The sequence below is a fragment of the Poecilia latipinna genome, unplaced genomic scaffold (assembly GCF_001443285.1).
Source record: "Poecilia latipinna isolate Pla-1442-1.1 unplaced genomic scaffold, P_latipinna-1.0 Scaffold1007, whole genome shotgun sequence".
Taxonomy (NCBI): domain Eukaryota; kingdom Metazoa; phylum Chordata; class Actinopteri; order Cyprinodontiformes; family Poeciliidae; genus Poecilia; species Poecilia latipinna.
In genome coordinates this window covers 453,888-470,188 of record NW_015113623.1, presented here as the reverse complement: position 1 = coordinate 470,188, position 16,301 = coordinate 453,888, and the positions used below count along the sequence as shown (strand labels likewise).

Here is a 16,301-nt window from a genome sequence, read left to right as displayed (position 1 = left end):
ACACACACACACGTATATATAAAACTTATGGAATTTGATACAGTATGGAAACTTATTCTATAAGTTTTAAATAAATGTTCTGTGTTTACATTGTCTTTTCCTTGTCAGTAATGTAATTTGAGCAAAATCTCTAGGCTGTTTTGAATTGAAAAATTGGTTTCTGAATTGAAAATAATTTCAGAATCAAATTGAATCACTAGACACTGAAAGACTCGCATCTTTAAATGTCACACCTAGAGTTAAAAACCGATGAATTAATTGTTCTTTCCCTAGCTTCCAAACTACAAGAACTTCAGAGGCACGATCGAGCAGGTGATGGATAACCAGTACATGAACAGTGGAGAGGTGGCCATCATTGATTCCACCACCATTGAGATCTCTGAGTTGCCTGTCAAAACCTGGACCCAGGTCAGTCGTTTTAAGCCCAGACACGTTAAAGACCCGCTTAGTGGAAGTGTTCTTTCCTCGGAATGTCGAGTTTGTTTTACTGAAGTTTGTGCATCATGCGTTAGGCCTACAAGGAGAACGTTCTGGAGCCGATGTTGAACGGAACAGAGAAGGTTCCTCCTCTGATCACCAACTATAAGGACTATCACACCGACACCACGGTCCGCTTCGTCATCAAGATGTCTGAGGAGAAGCTGAGGGAGGCGGAGGCTGCCGGCCTCCACAAAGTCTTCAAGCTGCAGAGCCCGCTCACCTGCAACTCCATGGTAACGGCTGCAGCTTAGGGTCACGCACCCACAACACATGACTACGAACACAAATACTTAAATCAATTTTGCATATATGACCCATTTTAGGTTCTGTTTGACCATGTGGGCAGCTTGAAGAAGTACGAGTCTGTTCAGGATATCCTCAAAGACTTTTTTGAGTTGAGGATGAAATACTATGTCTTGAGGAAGGACTGGTTGGCCGGGATGCTCGGAGCAGAAAGCGCCAAACTGTCAAACCAGGCCCGTTTCATCCTGGAGAAAATTCAGGGCACCTTGGTCATTGGTAAGTTGCACATTTGACCTTTACAGTGGCAGCATTATGTAAAAATGGACTCTTTTGAGCTTTACACAATGTTATGTTGTTCTTGCATCAAAAACATCTGACTTTTAAATATAAATTCTTACTTTGTGCCAGTAGAAGTCCAAACAGATGTGAAGGATGATCAATACAATTGATTTTTTACAAGAAAACAAATGACTAAAAACAGAGATGCAAGGTTTTAATTATTTGTATTTCAGTTAACAGTAAAAAAAAGTTTTAGCAGGTTATTAGTAATTCTCCTTTTAACTTCAGGGTGACGCTCTCAAAATATCTTAAATTCATGTACCTTATATTATTATTAAAGGCCTTAAAATGTCTTAAATTCAGTTAACAAGCTGACCTTAAATTAATAAATCTCAGGTCTTAAATTTTGTTGTGGCAGAACTATTTAGTCTCATTCTAATGTAGATTTTCTTTCTTGTGGAACTTTAACATTACGCAAAACTTTGAATGATGCGCAGACAACATTGCCTTCTGTGACTCAAGGCAGTTTCAGCTAACAGTAACTAGCTGCTAATATACTAATATGCTTGCTAGCTACTTGGCTTTTTTCATTCATTATGGAAAAGTGCAAATTTAACATCAGTTGACTGGACGATGTTCGTCTTCCCATTGGTTCACTTCTGTTGCCAACCCATGCTATTTATTTATTTGTGATTTTCTTTTGTACATTTCTGCTGTGTTACAGGTCTTAAATTCCATTCATAACAGCTTCAAGACATTTTACATTTCAGTTGGTGAACCCTGAACTCATTCTGATTCCCTCTCATCTTGTAGAAAACAAGCCTAAAAAGGAGCTGATTCGCATGCTTCAGAAAATGGGCTACGACTCGGACCCAGTTAAAGCTTGGAAACAGGCTCAGGAAAAGGTAGGACCCTTTCTAAAGAAATATTTAGCTGACGCAACAAGACCGTCAAACCTACACTGTATGATCTTTATTCTGTTTGGGGTTTTTTAGAATGAGGAGTTGGAGGACGAAGAGGAGGAAGGAGCAGAAAAAGAGGATGACAGTGGACCAGACTACAACTACCTGCTGAGCATGCCCATGTGGTTCCTCACCAAGGAGAAGAAGGAGGAGCTGTGCCGACAGAGGGATGCTAAGGTGACTACATTACTACGCTCATTAACATGGGTGTCCCACACGGCTGGGTTCATGGACCATTGCTGTTTGCAGACAGCCAGTATGCAGTGATGTGGACATGATGTGACCAGTGTAGCTGCTAAATTAACTTGTCATGGTAAACATATTTGGACTCAATAGCCAGTTTTTGAAGGACAGTTTTGTTTAGAGATCTCGTTCATTTTATTTGTTGTTTCTGTTGTCTTTATTTAATTATTTTGGATATTTAAAATGTCTTCCAGTTCCAGTGTTAAATGTTCCTTAGAGTTTAAAGTTTACTGATCTTTGAAAACATCTTCTTCCATTACCATTACATTACTTGAAAATACTCTCAAAACAACAGTATTATAGTTTACTCCAGTAACCTCTGGGACAATTTATCATCCAACAAAATTTTTACTGACAGACCTATTTATATTGTTACAATCTTATGACAACACAGTGATTGTATATAGATTTCAATATGTTTTGATATTCGACTGTTTTACGGACTACAAATGGAAACTAGCTTCAGCTAAATCTGGTGCAAAACAAAGTGTTTTCAGCACAGTGTCCCTGTTTTAAATAAACTTAAAAAAAGCTAAAACTTTGATCTTCATGATATAATCCTGTAAAAACTGACTGAAACCTAGAAGACTATATTGGTTGGTTTAGCTAAGTTTACATTGTATCCCACACAGATGACTGAGCTGAACACCCTGAAGAAAAAGAGCCCAGAAGACCTGTGGAGGGAGGACCTGGCTGCGTTCTCAGAGGAGCTGGAGGTATTTCTGCCTGCTCCTTCACATGAATAGTTTTCAGTTTGGTTTAGTAACTCTGGTTTTACTCGTTGCTTAGCGCATTGAGGCCAAAGAGAAGGAGAGCGACGGCATCCCAGTGAAGGGGGCCGGCAAAGGCAAAGCTGTGAAGGTGAAGAAGGAGACGCTGCCCACACCGCAGGGCCGGCGGGTCGTTCCCCGCATCACCAGCACGATGAAGGCTGAGGCCAACAGGAAGGCTGACCTGAAGAAAGGAGAGGGCAGGAGAGGCAGGAAAGTCAAGGTTAGCCACTGCTGGACTGCTGCTACATGCTCTGGTGGTTATTACAGCTGCTGGAGTCCAACTCATTTCGTTCTTCCTTCGTCTTGGTGACAGACTGAAGATGTGGTAATGCAGATGGAATTTGATGAGGAGGTGGAGAACGTGGAGCCAGAGGAAATGGGCTTGGCGTCACGGCTGGCCAAGAAAGCCAAACCAGAGCCCAAACAGAGAGGTGAGGAGAACTCTGTTCACTTTACAAGCAGAGATCCACTGAACCAGCTTTCTTAGAGGTCTCACTTGTTGCTTCCATTTTTGAACATGTAATTAAACGTATATTAGTTGACTTTATCAAAGTAGTATGTTTAATTTCAACTTAAACAAAAATCTTGATATTTGCACACATATTGAATTCATTAAACTATAGCTGGACAATAAATCAACAATATATATCATGATACAGGTCACGGTATATATTGTGAAATGGAAAAAATGTATTGAATTCATGAAAGGCTGAATATGATGCAAAGTCTTAGTTTTGACTCCTTTAGTTGACAGGATACTTGACATTTTGACCTGATTGAACATATGGAGCTTAGAAAAAACTAAATAACCCTGATGATCTATGGTTCATCTATTTTCACATCTGTTTATCAATATATATGCAATTTAACGCTGTGCAATAAAATATCAAAACAGATATAACATATTACAAGTAGATTTCAACACAATGTGTGCCAGTTCTCATTTTAACCATATTCAGTGTTTTCTAAAGGGTGAAACTAGAGAGAGAAAAATACCAGGATCATTTGTAAAGTTCCCAAACATTTGGTGTTGAGAGCAAACCAATGATTTTGTTGAATTTTCTTTTTTATACTGTAACCATGGATAGATACATCTCTGAGAACTCCAACCTTCTGTTTATAAGTTAATCAGACATGTTTATAAATAACAACTTCCATGGTAATTACTGGGATATGTAGTTGTGGCTACATCGTCTTATTATGACAGTTTCATTCTTCAACAAGGTTCCCAGAGCATTTAGGAGAAAAAAACAGCATCAAATCATGCTTGGGAGGTTTTTTTATTATTATTTAAAGGAATAAATGGGTTGCAGTCGACCCACAAATGTTACTCCTCTCTTTCATCTTGTGATATAGCAACAAACTTGTAAGTGTTGTGGAACTGGTGATCCAGGACTGTTGAAATATGATCCTCCAGTGTGTGACCTGATAAATACTCTGCTCAGTAAAATCACATGCTGATGAAACTAGTCAGCCCCATTCAGACCTGCCACTAACAGTTGTCTCCAGGCACCAACACACTCACAAAGTACTGAAAACAGTTTTCTTCGTATATGAAGTTATAAAATAAAACTTCTAAAGAAAATGAACTCAACAAGCTACTCTGATGAATCTCAGCTATGTTGATCTGTGGAATAATAACAAAGCTCAAATGATTTAAAGTGTCTGCAGGGCTCCAGGAACTTTTGTTTATGTTGTGTTGATTGTCTCTGTGAAGTGGCTGTGTGTGTTTGCATGTTAATCAGACAGCTGAGATCTGGTTACCCTGGAGGATTCTGGGTGTCAAGTTTGAATTGTAGTTGAACTTCCAATGGGATCAGCAACATGCACATGTTTATATTAATTGGATCAAAGCTCACAGTTCTAATAAAGTTTATCAGCAACCAGTTGGAAATACAATGTCATCTGTTCAGGGTGAAAAGAAATTGGTCAGTATTATGTAAAATTGATTTATCTTTGCTTGTAATGTAATTCCCTCGTCCAAAACGCATACCTATAGAGGTGCATGTTTGAGAAATCCTTTCATCTCCATGGCAACTATTTAAATGTTCAAATGTCTGGGTGGACCTTATTCTGCCTTCGAGGAGAACTTCCTCCTCAGAGCAGCCGTTTTCAAGCATCTGCCTCACACAGCAACCTTTCCCTGTTTGTCCCTCACTCAGCTCCTTCAGACTAGCCAGCAGCGATTAGCAAACACCTGGTGGAACGCTGCATTTGCTGAGCTCGTTATAGGAGCTGCTTCTCAGAGCAACAGATAAAAACCATTAAAGGTTTAATAGAGGAGCCATGGTGTGATGACTTCCTGAAGGCGGAGTTTCAGAAAGAGCAGGAGCTTCTTAAAGAGACAGAGACACAATTTCAACGTGTTAAGTTACAAAGACAACTTTCTTTTGTCATATTTGATATATAAAGTATTTGTTTTATAACACCTGAAGTTGACACAGCTACTTAATTGTGCTGTAAAATGGCGCCTGGAAAATGCATAGTTATAATAATAAACTTTATTGTCATTATAGAAACCATGCAATAAAATTACATGGATTATAACAAAGTACTGTCCTTTAAAGGATTGGTTTGGGGTGGGTTTTTTTTTTTGTTCTTTTGTTGTTGTTTTTTCACCCCACTTCCTACTGAAGAAATTCAAAGCTAGATTTTCTTTTTTTTCAGGTTTTAGGTTTATTTTAAGGCTTTCACATCTTGGACCAGGAATACTTACAGATGCCTGTTTCTTGAGGAAACGTGTCATCACACCTGTTCTGTTGATCACTTTGTCTTGAGCCCTTTGTTTTTATTTGCATGTAAAGCAGGTAGCTGTGACATGTCATCCAGTTATAATGCCTGGTTTTATCTTTCTTATTGAGGTGTACTTTAAGTAGAGTTGCACAATATGCTCATTAAAGCTGTTTCCTAACAGCTCCTTACTGTGATGAGCACTTTTGCTGTTACAGAAGTGCCCTGAAGGACGGTTACGCAAAAACCATTTGAAGCTATGGCTGCGCTTGAAGGGTTATTCTGAACCCACAGAACTAGTTATCTTAAGGAACTATTGTTTAGTCGGTTCTTATGTTGTTACATCACTACTTGCGCAACTTAAACCAAAAACTGAACCTACAGACTTCCTGTGTGGACCACAGATCAACATCAGAAATGCTTTGTAAATGTCTCCTGACCAAAACCTAACAGCAAACATTTCCAAAGGTAAAAAGTAACAAGTAAAACTTTAAATGGCTCACTATGAATACGCTTTCATATGCAAACAAAAACTGAGAACACGAGGAAATGATTGATCATATTACTTCTGGCGCAGGGATACGTGATGCAACACTTGCCTGTTTTCTTTTAACTACATCTATATGTAAATGCTGTCAGGTGTTTATTAAAATGTAAAACAAATCTTCTTCCAGCCACATCAAAGGATGTTAAGCAGACCACTCTTCAGTTCAAGCCCGTCGCCAAGAAGTCAAAGAAGAATCCGTGGTCGGATGATGAGTCTGAAGGCTCGTCAGGAAGTGACATGGAGGCAGAGGAAGCGGCGGCCCCCAGGGAGCGCATAGAACGCAAAACTAAAGGTGAATCTGCTTCATTATGTTTCCCAGCATCCCTCACTGAGAGCTTAGCCCCTCTAGATCCCAATCGCCCCAAGTATGTAGTCAGTGTTCACTCTTATCTCCAACCGCCTGCAGCAGAGGCTGTTCCTCACCTTAACAGTCATTTCTTAATCTTGTTTAGAATATTTCTGTAAATGAGTGCGTTTCTAAACTCTCCCCCTCCTCTGTTACGTAAACGCTCCAGCCCCGGTGAAGTACAGCCTGTCGGACAGCGAAGATGAATTTGATGACTGGGGAAAGAAGAGTTCTCCAAAGAGGAAGTCTGTTATCAGTGATGAGGATTCGAGCTTCGCCCTGGGGCCCAGCACCGCGTCGGACAGCGACGTCGACTCCCCGCTGCCCCCTCCCAAAGCTCCAGAGCCAGCGTATGCAGGAAGAACCAGCTGAAACTTTCACACACACAGTTTTAGCCCTGCTATCTCACCTGCAGTCTTGTCTCTCTTTTTTCCTTTTTTTTATGTTTAGGAAGAAGACGGTAAAGAGCAAAACGACGGTTAAAAAGACAGAAACCAAGTCATCTGGTAAGAACTTGTTGGCTACTTTTGGCTGGTGTTGAGCTAAAGATGTGAAGGTGAATCATTTCATCCTGGTTGGGTTTCAGTTTCCTCTGATGATGCGGCTCCAGCATCCAAACCTCCAGCTCAACGGAAACCCAAAGAGACGGCAGCCAAAAAAGCTCCAGCCAAGAAACCCACTGCCTCCAAGAAGAAGGCATCAGGTACAGCAGAGAACGCTCAGTTCATACATCCACCATTATGTCACTATAGATACAAGTTATTGATTAATGACTATTGTTTGCATTCCTTACTCTCACCTATTGAACTTCTTTACATTTTGTCACATTACAACCACCAAATCCTTTTTTTTTTTTACTGGGATTTTATGCAGTGAACTGTATAAATTCGGAAATTGAGTCCTCATCCGTTGATCAGTTTAAATATCACAATTCCCTTTTTTCCCCCCAGATGAAAAGCAGCCTTCTATTCTAGATGCTCTCTCCAAACCCAAAGTTTCCTCCAAAACTGCTCCCAAAAAGATTCCCACGTTTGGCTCCAGCGACTCGGAGGATGAAGGGACCGTTCCAGCAAAAAAGCAAAGCAAAGCCGCTGTGAAGCGGAAGCAGGTGATCAGCGACGAGTCGGACAGCAGCTCAGACGACCTCATGTCGCGTCTCAAGGCTAAACCTCAGGCTGCCGTGAAGGTTGGTGTCTTAACAAAAAGCTCTTGATTTCTACTTCAACTCATTATTGCAAAAAGTTAACCATCTAAATATTTTTTTGTAGAAATCAAAGAAGTGGATGGAAGATGACATGTTCCAGTTTTCAGACCAAGAAGAGGCTGCTCTTGTTGCCGTGGCACCTCGGGATAAACCCTCACGTGCTCGGAAACCCGTCACCTACAACATGGACTCAGACTCTGATGAAGACTTTTAAACGTTTTTAAGATTTATTTTGATATAACGCACGGCTTAGGTAAATATTTCATGCTTTTGCGCACTGCTTGAGAAACTCAGATCTCACCTCTAAGTGACTGTAGTTTATAGAGTTAAAAGTTCTTCTAGATGTTTTTTTTCTGCAGAATTTCTAGTTTTGAAGTTACTAAAATTGTTCGACTCTTTTCCAATTTGTGCTGTTATGTCTTGTAAATATTTCAGTGGTTACTCATAATTGTTGTAAAATAAAAAAAGTTTGTACTGAGTTTTGAAATCACGTGTGAGGACTTTGTGTTTGAGCTGCAAATCTGGTTCCCAGCAGTGAGAGAGGGCGGGGCTTAAGTTACAAACGGTTAGAAACCAATTACAGGAAAAATGAACCTTTCATGAGAGCGAGAGGCTTTGGTATTGAGAGATTCTGACAGGATTAAGCCCTTCAGTTTGGAAATATCAAGATATTATTTCCAAGCTGAAAAATGTCAAACATGTATAACATGATCTAATTCCCAGGGCTCTTATGCGGTCTGGGGAAGAGTAAAAACTGAAAATTTTCACGTATGGAAGAATTAAATCTGAATGTAGGGGAAAAAACGTTCATTTTTAGATAATTTTTACAAATGCACTTTAATTTGAATATAAAATAATTCAATATTTTCTGTCACATCTCAGAAAGAGAAGCTTCTATATAGATTCCTTACACAAAATAATTCAAGCTTTCTTGTAGTTTTGATGACTGGCTGACAGATTATGAAAACCCAAATTAAAATATTGTGAAGAGGTTGAATAAAGACAGTTAATTGTATCTCTCTCTAATCAGCTAATTAGCTCAAAAGAACTGCAGAGGTTTCCTGAGTGCCAGACCAACCTTCTCTTGTTTTAGGTCTGTTAGAATGATCACAATTAGGTCTGTTTCATATGTCAAACATTTTTCAGAGATTTTTTTTTTTTCACCAAAATCTTACAGTTTTCAGGTAATTATTCCCAAAACTGACCAAATATATGTAAACTTCTGAATTCAGCAAAAACAACTACAAAAAAAAAGTCTAAAGATGTTCTCGTTAAGTTTTACAAACAATTTTGGCAATTTTAACTGACCTAAAACAGAAGAATTTTGGTCTGATTTAGTTTCAAAGCAGTAAGAAAAAAATGTTGATTTGGTGCCGGTAGATATTTAGTTTCATTCATTTCTATTGTAAATATCAAAAATAATCCATCAAATCTGATATAAAAATTCAGATCAATATGAATCTGATTATACATAACAATTTACATGTATGAAATGAATAGATTTGGATAGATAGATTGGTTCTGGTAACTGTTGAACACAGCAATTGCTGAAATCAAAGTGTTCTGTATTCACTAAGTGATTTCTGGTTCAGAAGCCTTTGTCACTGAGCACAACAAACCGTGAACTTTTAACCACCAGCTGTAAATATTTTTGCGATTCATTGTCGTGCTTGTATTTTCCAGCTGTTTCTATAATTAATTTTATTTAAGATTCTCCCACTGTACGTCATGTGTTTTCATGCTATCCCCTTGTGATCAGGGAAACTGGTGGTACAACATGAAACAAATCCTTCCTGCCATTTAGGAAGCGCTTTGAAATGTTCATCAAGAGTTGCCTTTCTTGGATAAACATCGTCTCTTGCCTGGGACTCTGAATGCAGATTAGGGCGTAGAAGGAATTTCCTTAAAACTGTTGCCGCCCGCTCAATTAAAAGTCATGACAAACCTCATACTCGAGCCATTTGGAGAGACTGGCCGAAGCCTGGGCTGTGCGGCATTAGCGACCGGCATGCTTTTGTAATGCCTTCGGGTTTATCCCGCAATCTTTAAGCCTTTGAGGCACCTTGGAGGAAATCTTTCATGTCAAAACAAGTATGTGGACAGATCAGACCGGACCTGTTTTATTGTCTTGTAGCTCGTAGGAGGTACTGTATATGACATGGCATTTCATCTCTACAGGCAGTCGGTGTGTTTTAGAAGCAGCAGGTGGTTGAGGACTACATCATTTTTAAGAGAAGATTCAGATTTGAAGAGGAAATACATAGATTTTCTTTTGTTTATTTGTTTCTTGGCAGAAAAGAAGTGGACAAAGGGAAACTGTAAGTAATGTCATAATGGGTTCAATTTTAATTTGAGATTAAATTTGAGCAAAATTACTATTGGATTTTGAGTCTGTAACAATCTCATAATCACAGTAAATCAAAGTAATAAACAGGAAGTTGACTGAAAGCTAATCTTTATTATCTTATATCTGTGAATTGTACATTTTCTAATCTATGGTTTTGTTTTTGGCTTCAGATCAATTAAGAACAACACAATGAACCCTGAAGTAACCTTTGAACCACACCTTCAGTCCTGAGCAGGATATATTAGTGTTCCCTTCAGTTTCTTTTTAAATCAGAGACACTTTTCACTGTGAGGCACAGATCTCTGACCACTGCAGCCATGGGTGAATGGGGGTTCCTCGAGAGTGTCTTCGAAGGCCTCCAGGCCCACTCTCCGATGCTTGGACGTTTCTGGCTCTTCCTCATGCTCGTGTTTCGGATCGTGATCCTGGGGACTGTGGCCAGCGACCTGTTTGAGGACGAACAATTGGAGTTTTCCTGCAACACCCTCCAGCCGGGCTGTAAGCAGGTTTGCTACGACAAGGCGTTTCCCATCTCCCAGTACAGATTTTGGGTGTTTCACATAGTTCTGATTGCTACGCCGTCCTTAGTTTTCGTCATGTACGCCACACATCATAATAACAAAAAAGCCAAGCGGCCCAAGTCGAAGCGCAGCATCATTCAGAACTACATAGACAATCGCCGTTTGAGGAGGCTGTACATCGTAAACGTCATGTTTCGAATTGCAGCGGAGGTGGGCTTCTTGGTGGGACAATGCAAGCTGTACAGCTTCGAGGTGCCAGCCCAGTACCCCTGCGATCGCTTTCCCTGCCCCTACACCGTTGACTGCTTCACCTCCCGCCCTATGGAGAAAACGATCTTCCTCTACTTCTACTTTGGCGTGGGGGTCCTATCTGCCTTTTCTAGCATTGTGGAGCTGTTGTACAGCTCTATAAAGTGGTTCTGCTGCGACCAGGAAAACTTTGATCTGGATGAAAGCACTTCCGAGAATCTCCAGAACTTAAGGCAAGATGAGTCTGGCAAGAAGACGACGTCAGACAATGTATCCAGCAGCATGGAGTTAAAGAAAGGATCGGTGAGGAGCAGCAAGACGATCTCCACCAAGGGCAAGAGAAGCAAATATGTGAGCACCAGGACGTGCGTGGTTTGACAGGCCGCCACCATTTCCTGCTCAAAAAATTATGTTATTTTGGGGGAGGGGGCGGGGGGGGTAATGGTATACGTCATTTCATCTTAAAATGCCATGTATGTATGTGTGACAGTTTCCCTGATGGGAGACATAATAAGGAAGCTCTTGAAGCAAGGTCAGGAAATGTGTGTAAAGATGAGGCCTGGTTGACCTGCTGGGATCTTGAGTCACGTCAGACTGTAAACACTTGAGAGAGGGAAAAAATCTGACAGCAAACTCGTTAGACCTGTTTAACGCTTTCTTGGTTCCTGCAGAGCTCACTCTGACACTCCCATTTTAGTGAAAAAATCCACCCTCAAGTGTGCTTTTATGAAGTGTTTCTATATATCACTGAAAGTGTCTGAAATGAAACGTTTTCCAAGCCAAAATAGAAAGAAAACATTGACATCAGAAAAAATATGCTTATGTTATTTTGTTTTTTAATGAGTTAGCTGCTCAGCTTAGGTTTTGCTAAATTTGAGCCAACTCAAAAGCAATGCTGCATTTGAATTTTTATGAAGGTTTTCTACTTACTGACAAGTTAGTTTTTTTTTTTTTTTTTTTTTTTTTTTTTTTTTTTACATTTGTAAGTGTGTTGGTCATGTGTAAGGCAGCAACTTCTGAAGTAGAATTTTTCAGTTTGCTACTTGGAAGTAAAAGTTAAAAATGTAGTTTACGTCTGCTACTGGCATAAATTTGTTTGGAGTGGTTGGAATTTGAAAAAAGACCATTTTATTTATTTTGAATTTTATAGAACACTATTATTGTCTACATTATACTTTAAATCCATAATAAACATTAATGTAATTTGTTTTGGAAATGAGGCATCAATTTTAGACCAAAGTAAAATACCAAATGTGAGCAACACAAATTATTCAATATTTTAGCTGATTTCTTTTTCCAACTGGTTCATACACATTTTTATATCATTGGTGGGTCATCATGGCCTGCATGCCGTATCAGAATGCCCACCATTTACAACCTAACTTATTTTTTGTTCAATTAAATTGTATTAATTTACTTCCACGAGTCTATTCTCTTTTTTTTTCTATAACGTCTCTCTTTGCTGAGCTGCTTCCTGTATGTCTGTGTGGATCGTCGGTATTCCGTCCAATCAGATTTCAGTGTCAATGTGTTGCTGACGGAGCCCACGGTCGTAAATAGAAAAATTGTGTGATATTGCTAATTTGAACGTCAGCTTCCGTATTCGGGGAAAAGCGGCTCGGTCGCTTCCGGTCTATTGAAAATGACATTTTACACTAGGTGCTTGCAGGGCTTGGCCTAGGTAACAATTAATGATGTACATTGATCCGAAGCCCCAACAAGTACGTTTTAAGATGTACGCCTGGTAATACATTCACAGATACGAAGGTGAGTTTGACTTTCTTTAAACTTTGTGACTAACTTTAGCTTATGCTAGTAGGCAATATTCTCGGACATTTTTCTTGTAAAAATGTGCTATTTAAATATCTAAACATTTTAATTCATTCTAACAGATGATGTCTTTTCCTTATTTTGTTCTAATTTTCAAGTATATTATGTGTGTTTATTGTTGTTAGTGTCAAACAGAGGCTAGGTAATGAGGGAGATTACAGTTCGGACTTTTTGCTTCCGAAGCATGACGAAGCACAACAAGCTCCATAACTTAACAGTAGCGCAGCTCTGGTGTCAGAGATATGGTTTAGCTGACTGTTCAGGTTCAGAGTTGTTGCTTTTAGAAAAATATTACCGTGTTGCTTAATGTCTCCATGTTATTTCGTTTTATTACCTTTGCATGTTTCTTGTGAAGAGCTCAGATAGGACGGTGTTTACAGCAGTATGTACAGGCGGATCAGTTGCTCGGCTGTCTGGCTCTGGTCTGCTCACTAGTTCCCATACACTCGCTCTTTCAGGCTGAAGGGACGGCTCCTTTATTTACCATCCGTCTCCCCCAGTAGTTTTAGGCTGAAGAAGCTGATCCGGAGTGAAGTGAAGGCTGCAAATTTTTCTGCACGACGTTAGCTGTAACTGGTAGCGACAAATATTTTCAAGCCACCGTCTCCTTAATTCAGGATGTCTGGAAATCCATGAAAACTTAAAAGCCCATTGCTTTATTTGCTTCTAAAATACGACTTTGTCTTTTCCAGCTGTGATGGTAAGTCAAAGCGGAAGCAGGGCAGCCACATTTCGCTCATGCGGATGTGACGTCACTGCTGTATGTGCAAAGAGCCCAATATCTTAAAAGAAATTTTGACTAGTCAAAATTATAATTCTAGATATTGCTGATTTACAAACCGGATTCCAAAAAAGTTGGGACACTAAGCAAATTGTGAATAAAAACTGAATGCAATGATGTGGAGATGGCAAATGTCAATATTTTATTCAGAATAGGGCATAGATGGCAGATCAAAAGTTTAATCTGAGTAAATGTAAAATTTTAAAGGAAAAATATGTTGATTCAAAATTTCACAGTGTCTACAAAAAGTTGGGACAAGTAGCAATAAGTGGCTGGAAAAAGGAAATTGAACATATAACAAACAGCTTGGAAACAAATTAACACTAATTAGATCAAATTGACAACATGATTGGGTATAAAAAGAACTTCTTAGAGTGTCAGTGTCTCTCTGAAGCCAAGATGGTAAGAGGATCACCGATTCCACCTTTGTTGCGCAGAAAGATGGACCAGAATGGTGTTATCCAGCGTAAAACAGCAAAGACTTTTAAGTTATCATCATCAACCATGCATAACATCATCAAAAGATTCAGAGAATTTGGCACAATCGCTGTGCGTAAGGGTCAAGGCCGTAAAACTCTACTGGATGCTCGTGATCTCCGGGCCCTTAAACGTCACTGCACCTCAAACAGGAATGCCACTGTCAAGGAAATAACAGCATGGGCTCAGGAATACTTCCAGAAAGCATCTTCAGTGAACAAAATCCACTGTTCCATCCGCCGCTGCCAGCTGAAACTCTACAGAGCAAAGAGGAAGCCATTTCTAAGCAGCTCCACAAGCTCAGCCGTTTGCACTGGTCCAGGAGTCATTTAAAATGGAGTGAGGCAAAATGGACGACTGTTCTGTGATCAGATGAGTTGCGATTTGAAGTTCTTTATGGAACACTGGGACGCCATGTCATCCGGACCAGAGAGGACAAGGATAACCCAAGTTGTTATCAACGCTCCGTTCAGAAGCCTGCATCACTGATGGTATGGGGTTGCATGAGTGCTTGTGGCCTGGGCAGCTTGCATGTCTGGAAAGGCACCATTAATGCAGAGAACTATGTTCAGGTTCTAGAACAACATATGCTCCCATCTAGACGTCATCTCTCAGGGAAGACCCTGCATTTTTCACAAAGATAATGCCAGACCACATTCTGCGACAATCACAACATCATGGCTACGTAGGAGAAGGATCCGGGTACTGACATGGCCACCCTGCAGTCCAGATCTCTCACCTATAGAGAACATTTGGCGCATCATAAAGAGGAAGGTGCGACAAAGAAGGCCCAAGACGATTGAACAGTTAGAGGCCTGTATTAGACATGAATGGGAGAGCATTCCTATTTCTAAACTTGAGAAACTGGTCTCCTCTGTCCCCAGACATCTGTTGAGTGTTGTAAGGGGAGATGCCCGCAGTGGTAAAAATGGCCTTGTCCCAACTTTTTTGGGATTTGTAGACACGTCATGAAAGTTTGAAACAACATATTTTTCCCTTAAAATGATAAATTCTCTCAGTTTAAACTTTTGATCTGTGATTTGTGTTCTATTGTGAATAAAATGTTAGATGTTGGCACCTCCACGTCATTGCATTCAGTTTTCATTCACAATTTGTTTAGTGTCCCAACTTATATCTCAAATCTAGATTTGCACTACTCGAATCTATTTAACTGCTATCTGAAAATACATTTAAGATATCTTTAGTCATAATTATAACTAGTCAAAACTATACAGGAGATATGTTGAATTCACTTTGACTAGACATAATTTAATTGTATAGGTCTGAAATATGTGTTTCAGATCATCAGCTCCATGCAACTCAATTGTAAATCTGACATAATTTCTTCTAGTCAGGGTGTAATTAGAGATATCTCAAATTGGTATGTTGTCTAGTCAAAATATCTCTAGAGAAATCTTAATTTAAACATGCCTCTTAGTCAAAATCCGATTTCAGATATTTGGAATGTAAGTGCGGTAAAACTAAATTTGTGTGAAAACGGCTTGCCATACTACGTTCAGCAAGTGATGTAGCAGAGAAATGGTTCTTTTAATTAACCTATCAGCTATCAGATTTGCTGATTACAGATTTTTTTCTCTGATTATTTTTCTGATAATCTGATTACAGATTTACAACGCCTGCTCAAAGGCATACAGTGGCGTCACGTTTTCCGCTCTGTGATTGGATGGTCAGGGTGAACCTCTCACCCCAAAGTTTTGCTAGCAAAACACATTGCCAGCAATCTGTGCTGCTCATGTTAATATGTGAATTTATTTTTGTTTTCTAAACAACGGCTAACACAGATGGAGAAACTGATCTGGTCTCAGAAAAAAAAAAGTTTTCATGGCAGACTTTTTCGAAACAACTAGACATTGTGAAGACCAGGGAGTCTCACCTGTGAGCGGTATCACTACAAAGCCTCTACAGCAATGCAGATTAAATGGCTGGGATTTTCCAAGAGTGCAACGAAGAACAGGCCATAGAGAAGGACTGGCTGATTGTACTGAAACAACATCAGATCTCTGACTTCACTGAAGTTTTTCTGTGTAAAGAGAGGAAGATAGATTATGTCTATAAGGAAATAATCAGTGATTGAGAGAGTATTATGGGCTTTATTTATTTATTTTTGGCACAGTTGACTGTAGTGTAGAAGTTTGGAGTTGTCCTATTTGGACTTCTTCTTTGAATAACAATAGTGTTCACTCTCAACTGCTCATAATTAATTGTTAGGCTAGTTGAAAAACAATGCTGCGTAAATTATGAAGGATTCCCCACCTTTCTCTGTCACTT

At 39.5% G+C, this 16,301-nt stretch overlaps 2 protein-coding genes across 4 annotated transcripts in view; both read left to right on the top strand.

The window, feature by feature from the left end:
* top2a (DNA topoisomerase II alpha) overlaps positions 1-8,294 on the top strand; it is a 30,359-nt gene extending 22,065 nt beyond the window's left edge. For 2 of the 3 annotated variants that reach the window (XM_015050725.1, XM_015050727.1), the window contains 14 exons: positions 274-408; positions 513-713; positions 804-999; positions 1,816-1,907; positions 1,998-2,141; positions 2,840-2,923; positions 2,997-3,200; positions 3,294-3,411; positions 6,385-6,549; positions 6,773-6,953; positions 7,054-7,109; positions 7,190-7,306; positions 7,554-7,789; positions 7,872-8,294. In XM_015050725.1, coding sequence (XP_014906211.1) covers positions 274-408; positions 513-713; positions 804-999; positions 1,816-1,907; positions 1,998-2,141; positions 2,840-2,923; positions 2,997-3,200; positions 3,294-3,411; positions 6,385-6,549; positions 6,773-6,953; positions 7,054-7,109; positions 7,190-7,306; positions 7,554-7,789; positions 7,872-8,021 — 2,079 coding nt within the window. In that variant the 3' untranslated portion in view covers positions 8,022-8,294. The remainder of the gene's footprint in view (positions 1-273; positions 409-512; positions 714-803; positions 1,000-1,815; positions 1,908-1,997; positions 2,142-2,839; positions 2,924-2,996; positions 3,201-3,293; positions 3,412-6,384; positions 6,550-6,772; positions 6,954-7,053; positions 7,110-7,189; positions 7,307-7,553; positions 7,790-7,871) is intronic. The other variant, XM_015050726.1, reaches the window with a different exon arrangement.
* A 1,455-nt stretch (positions 8,295-9,749) lies between these two features.
* LOC106958693 (gap junction delta-3 protein) lies at positions 9,750-11,536 on the top strand. The gene is made up of 2 exons (XM_015050737.1): positions 9,750-10,125; positions 10,325-11,536. Exon 2 carries the CDS (start codon positions 10,472-10,474, stop codon positions 11,300-11,302), a length of 831 nt encoding a protein of 276 aa, XP_014906223.1. The 5' UTR covers positions 9,750-10,125; positions 10,325-10,471; the 3' UTR covers positions 11,303-11,536.
* Positions 11,537-16,301: the final 4,765 nt, after the last annotated feature.

Bases quoted from the DNA above. Each gene is read 5' to 3' on its own strand.
- LOC106958693 (XM_015050737.1), top strand. From the start codon at position 10,472: ATGGGTGAATGGGGGTTCCTCGAGAGTGTCTTCGAAGGCCTCCAGGCC.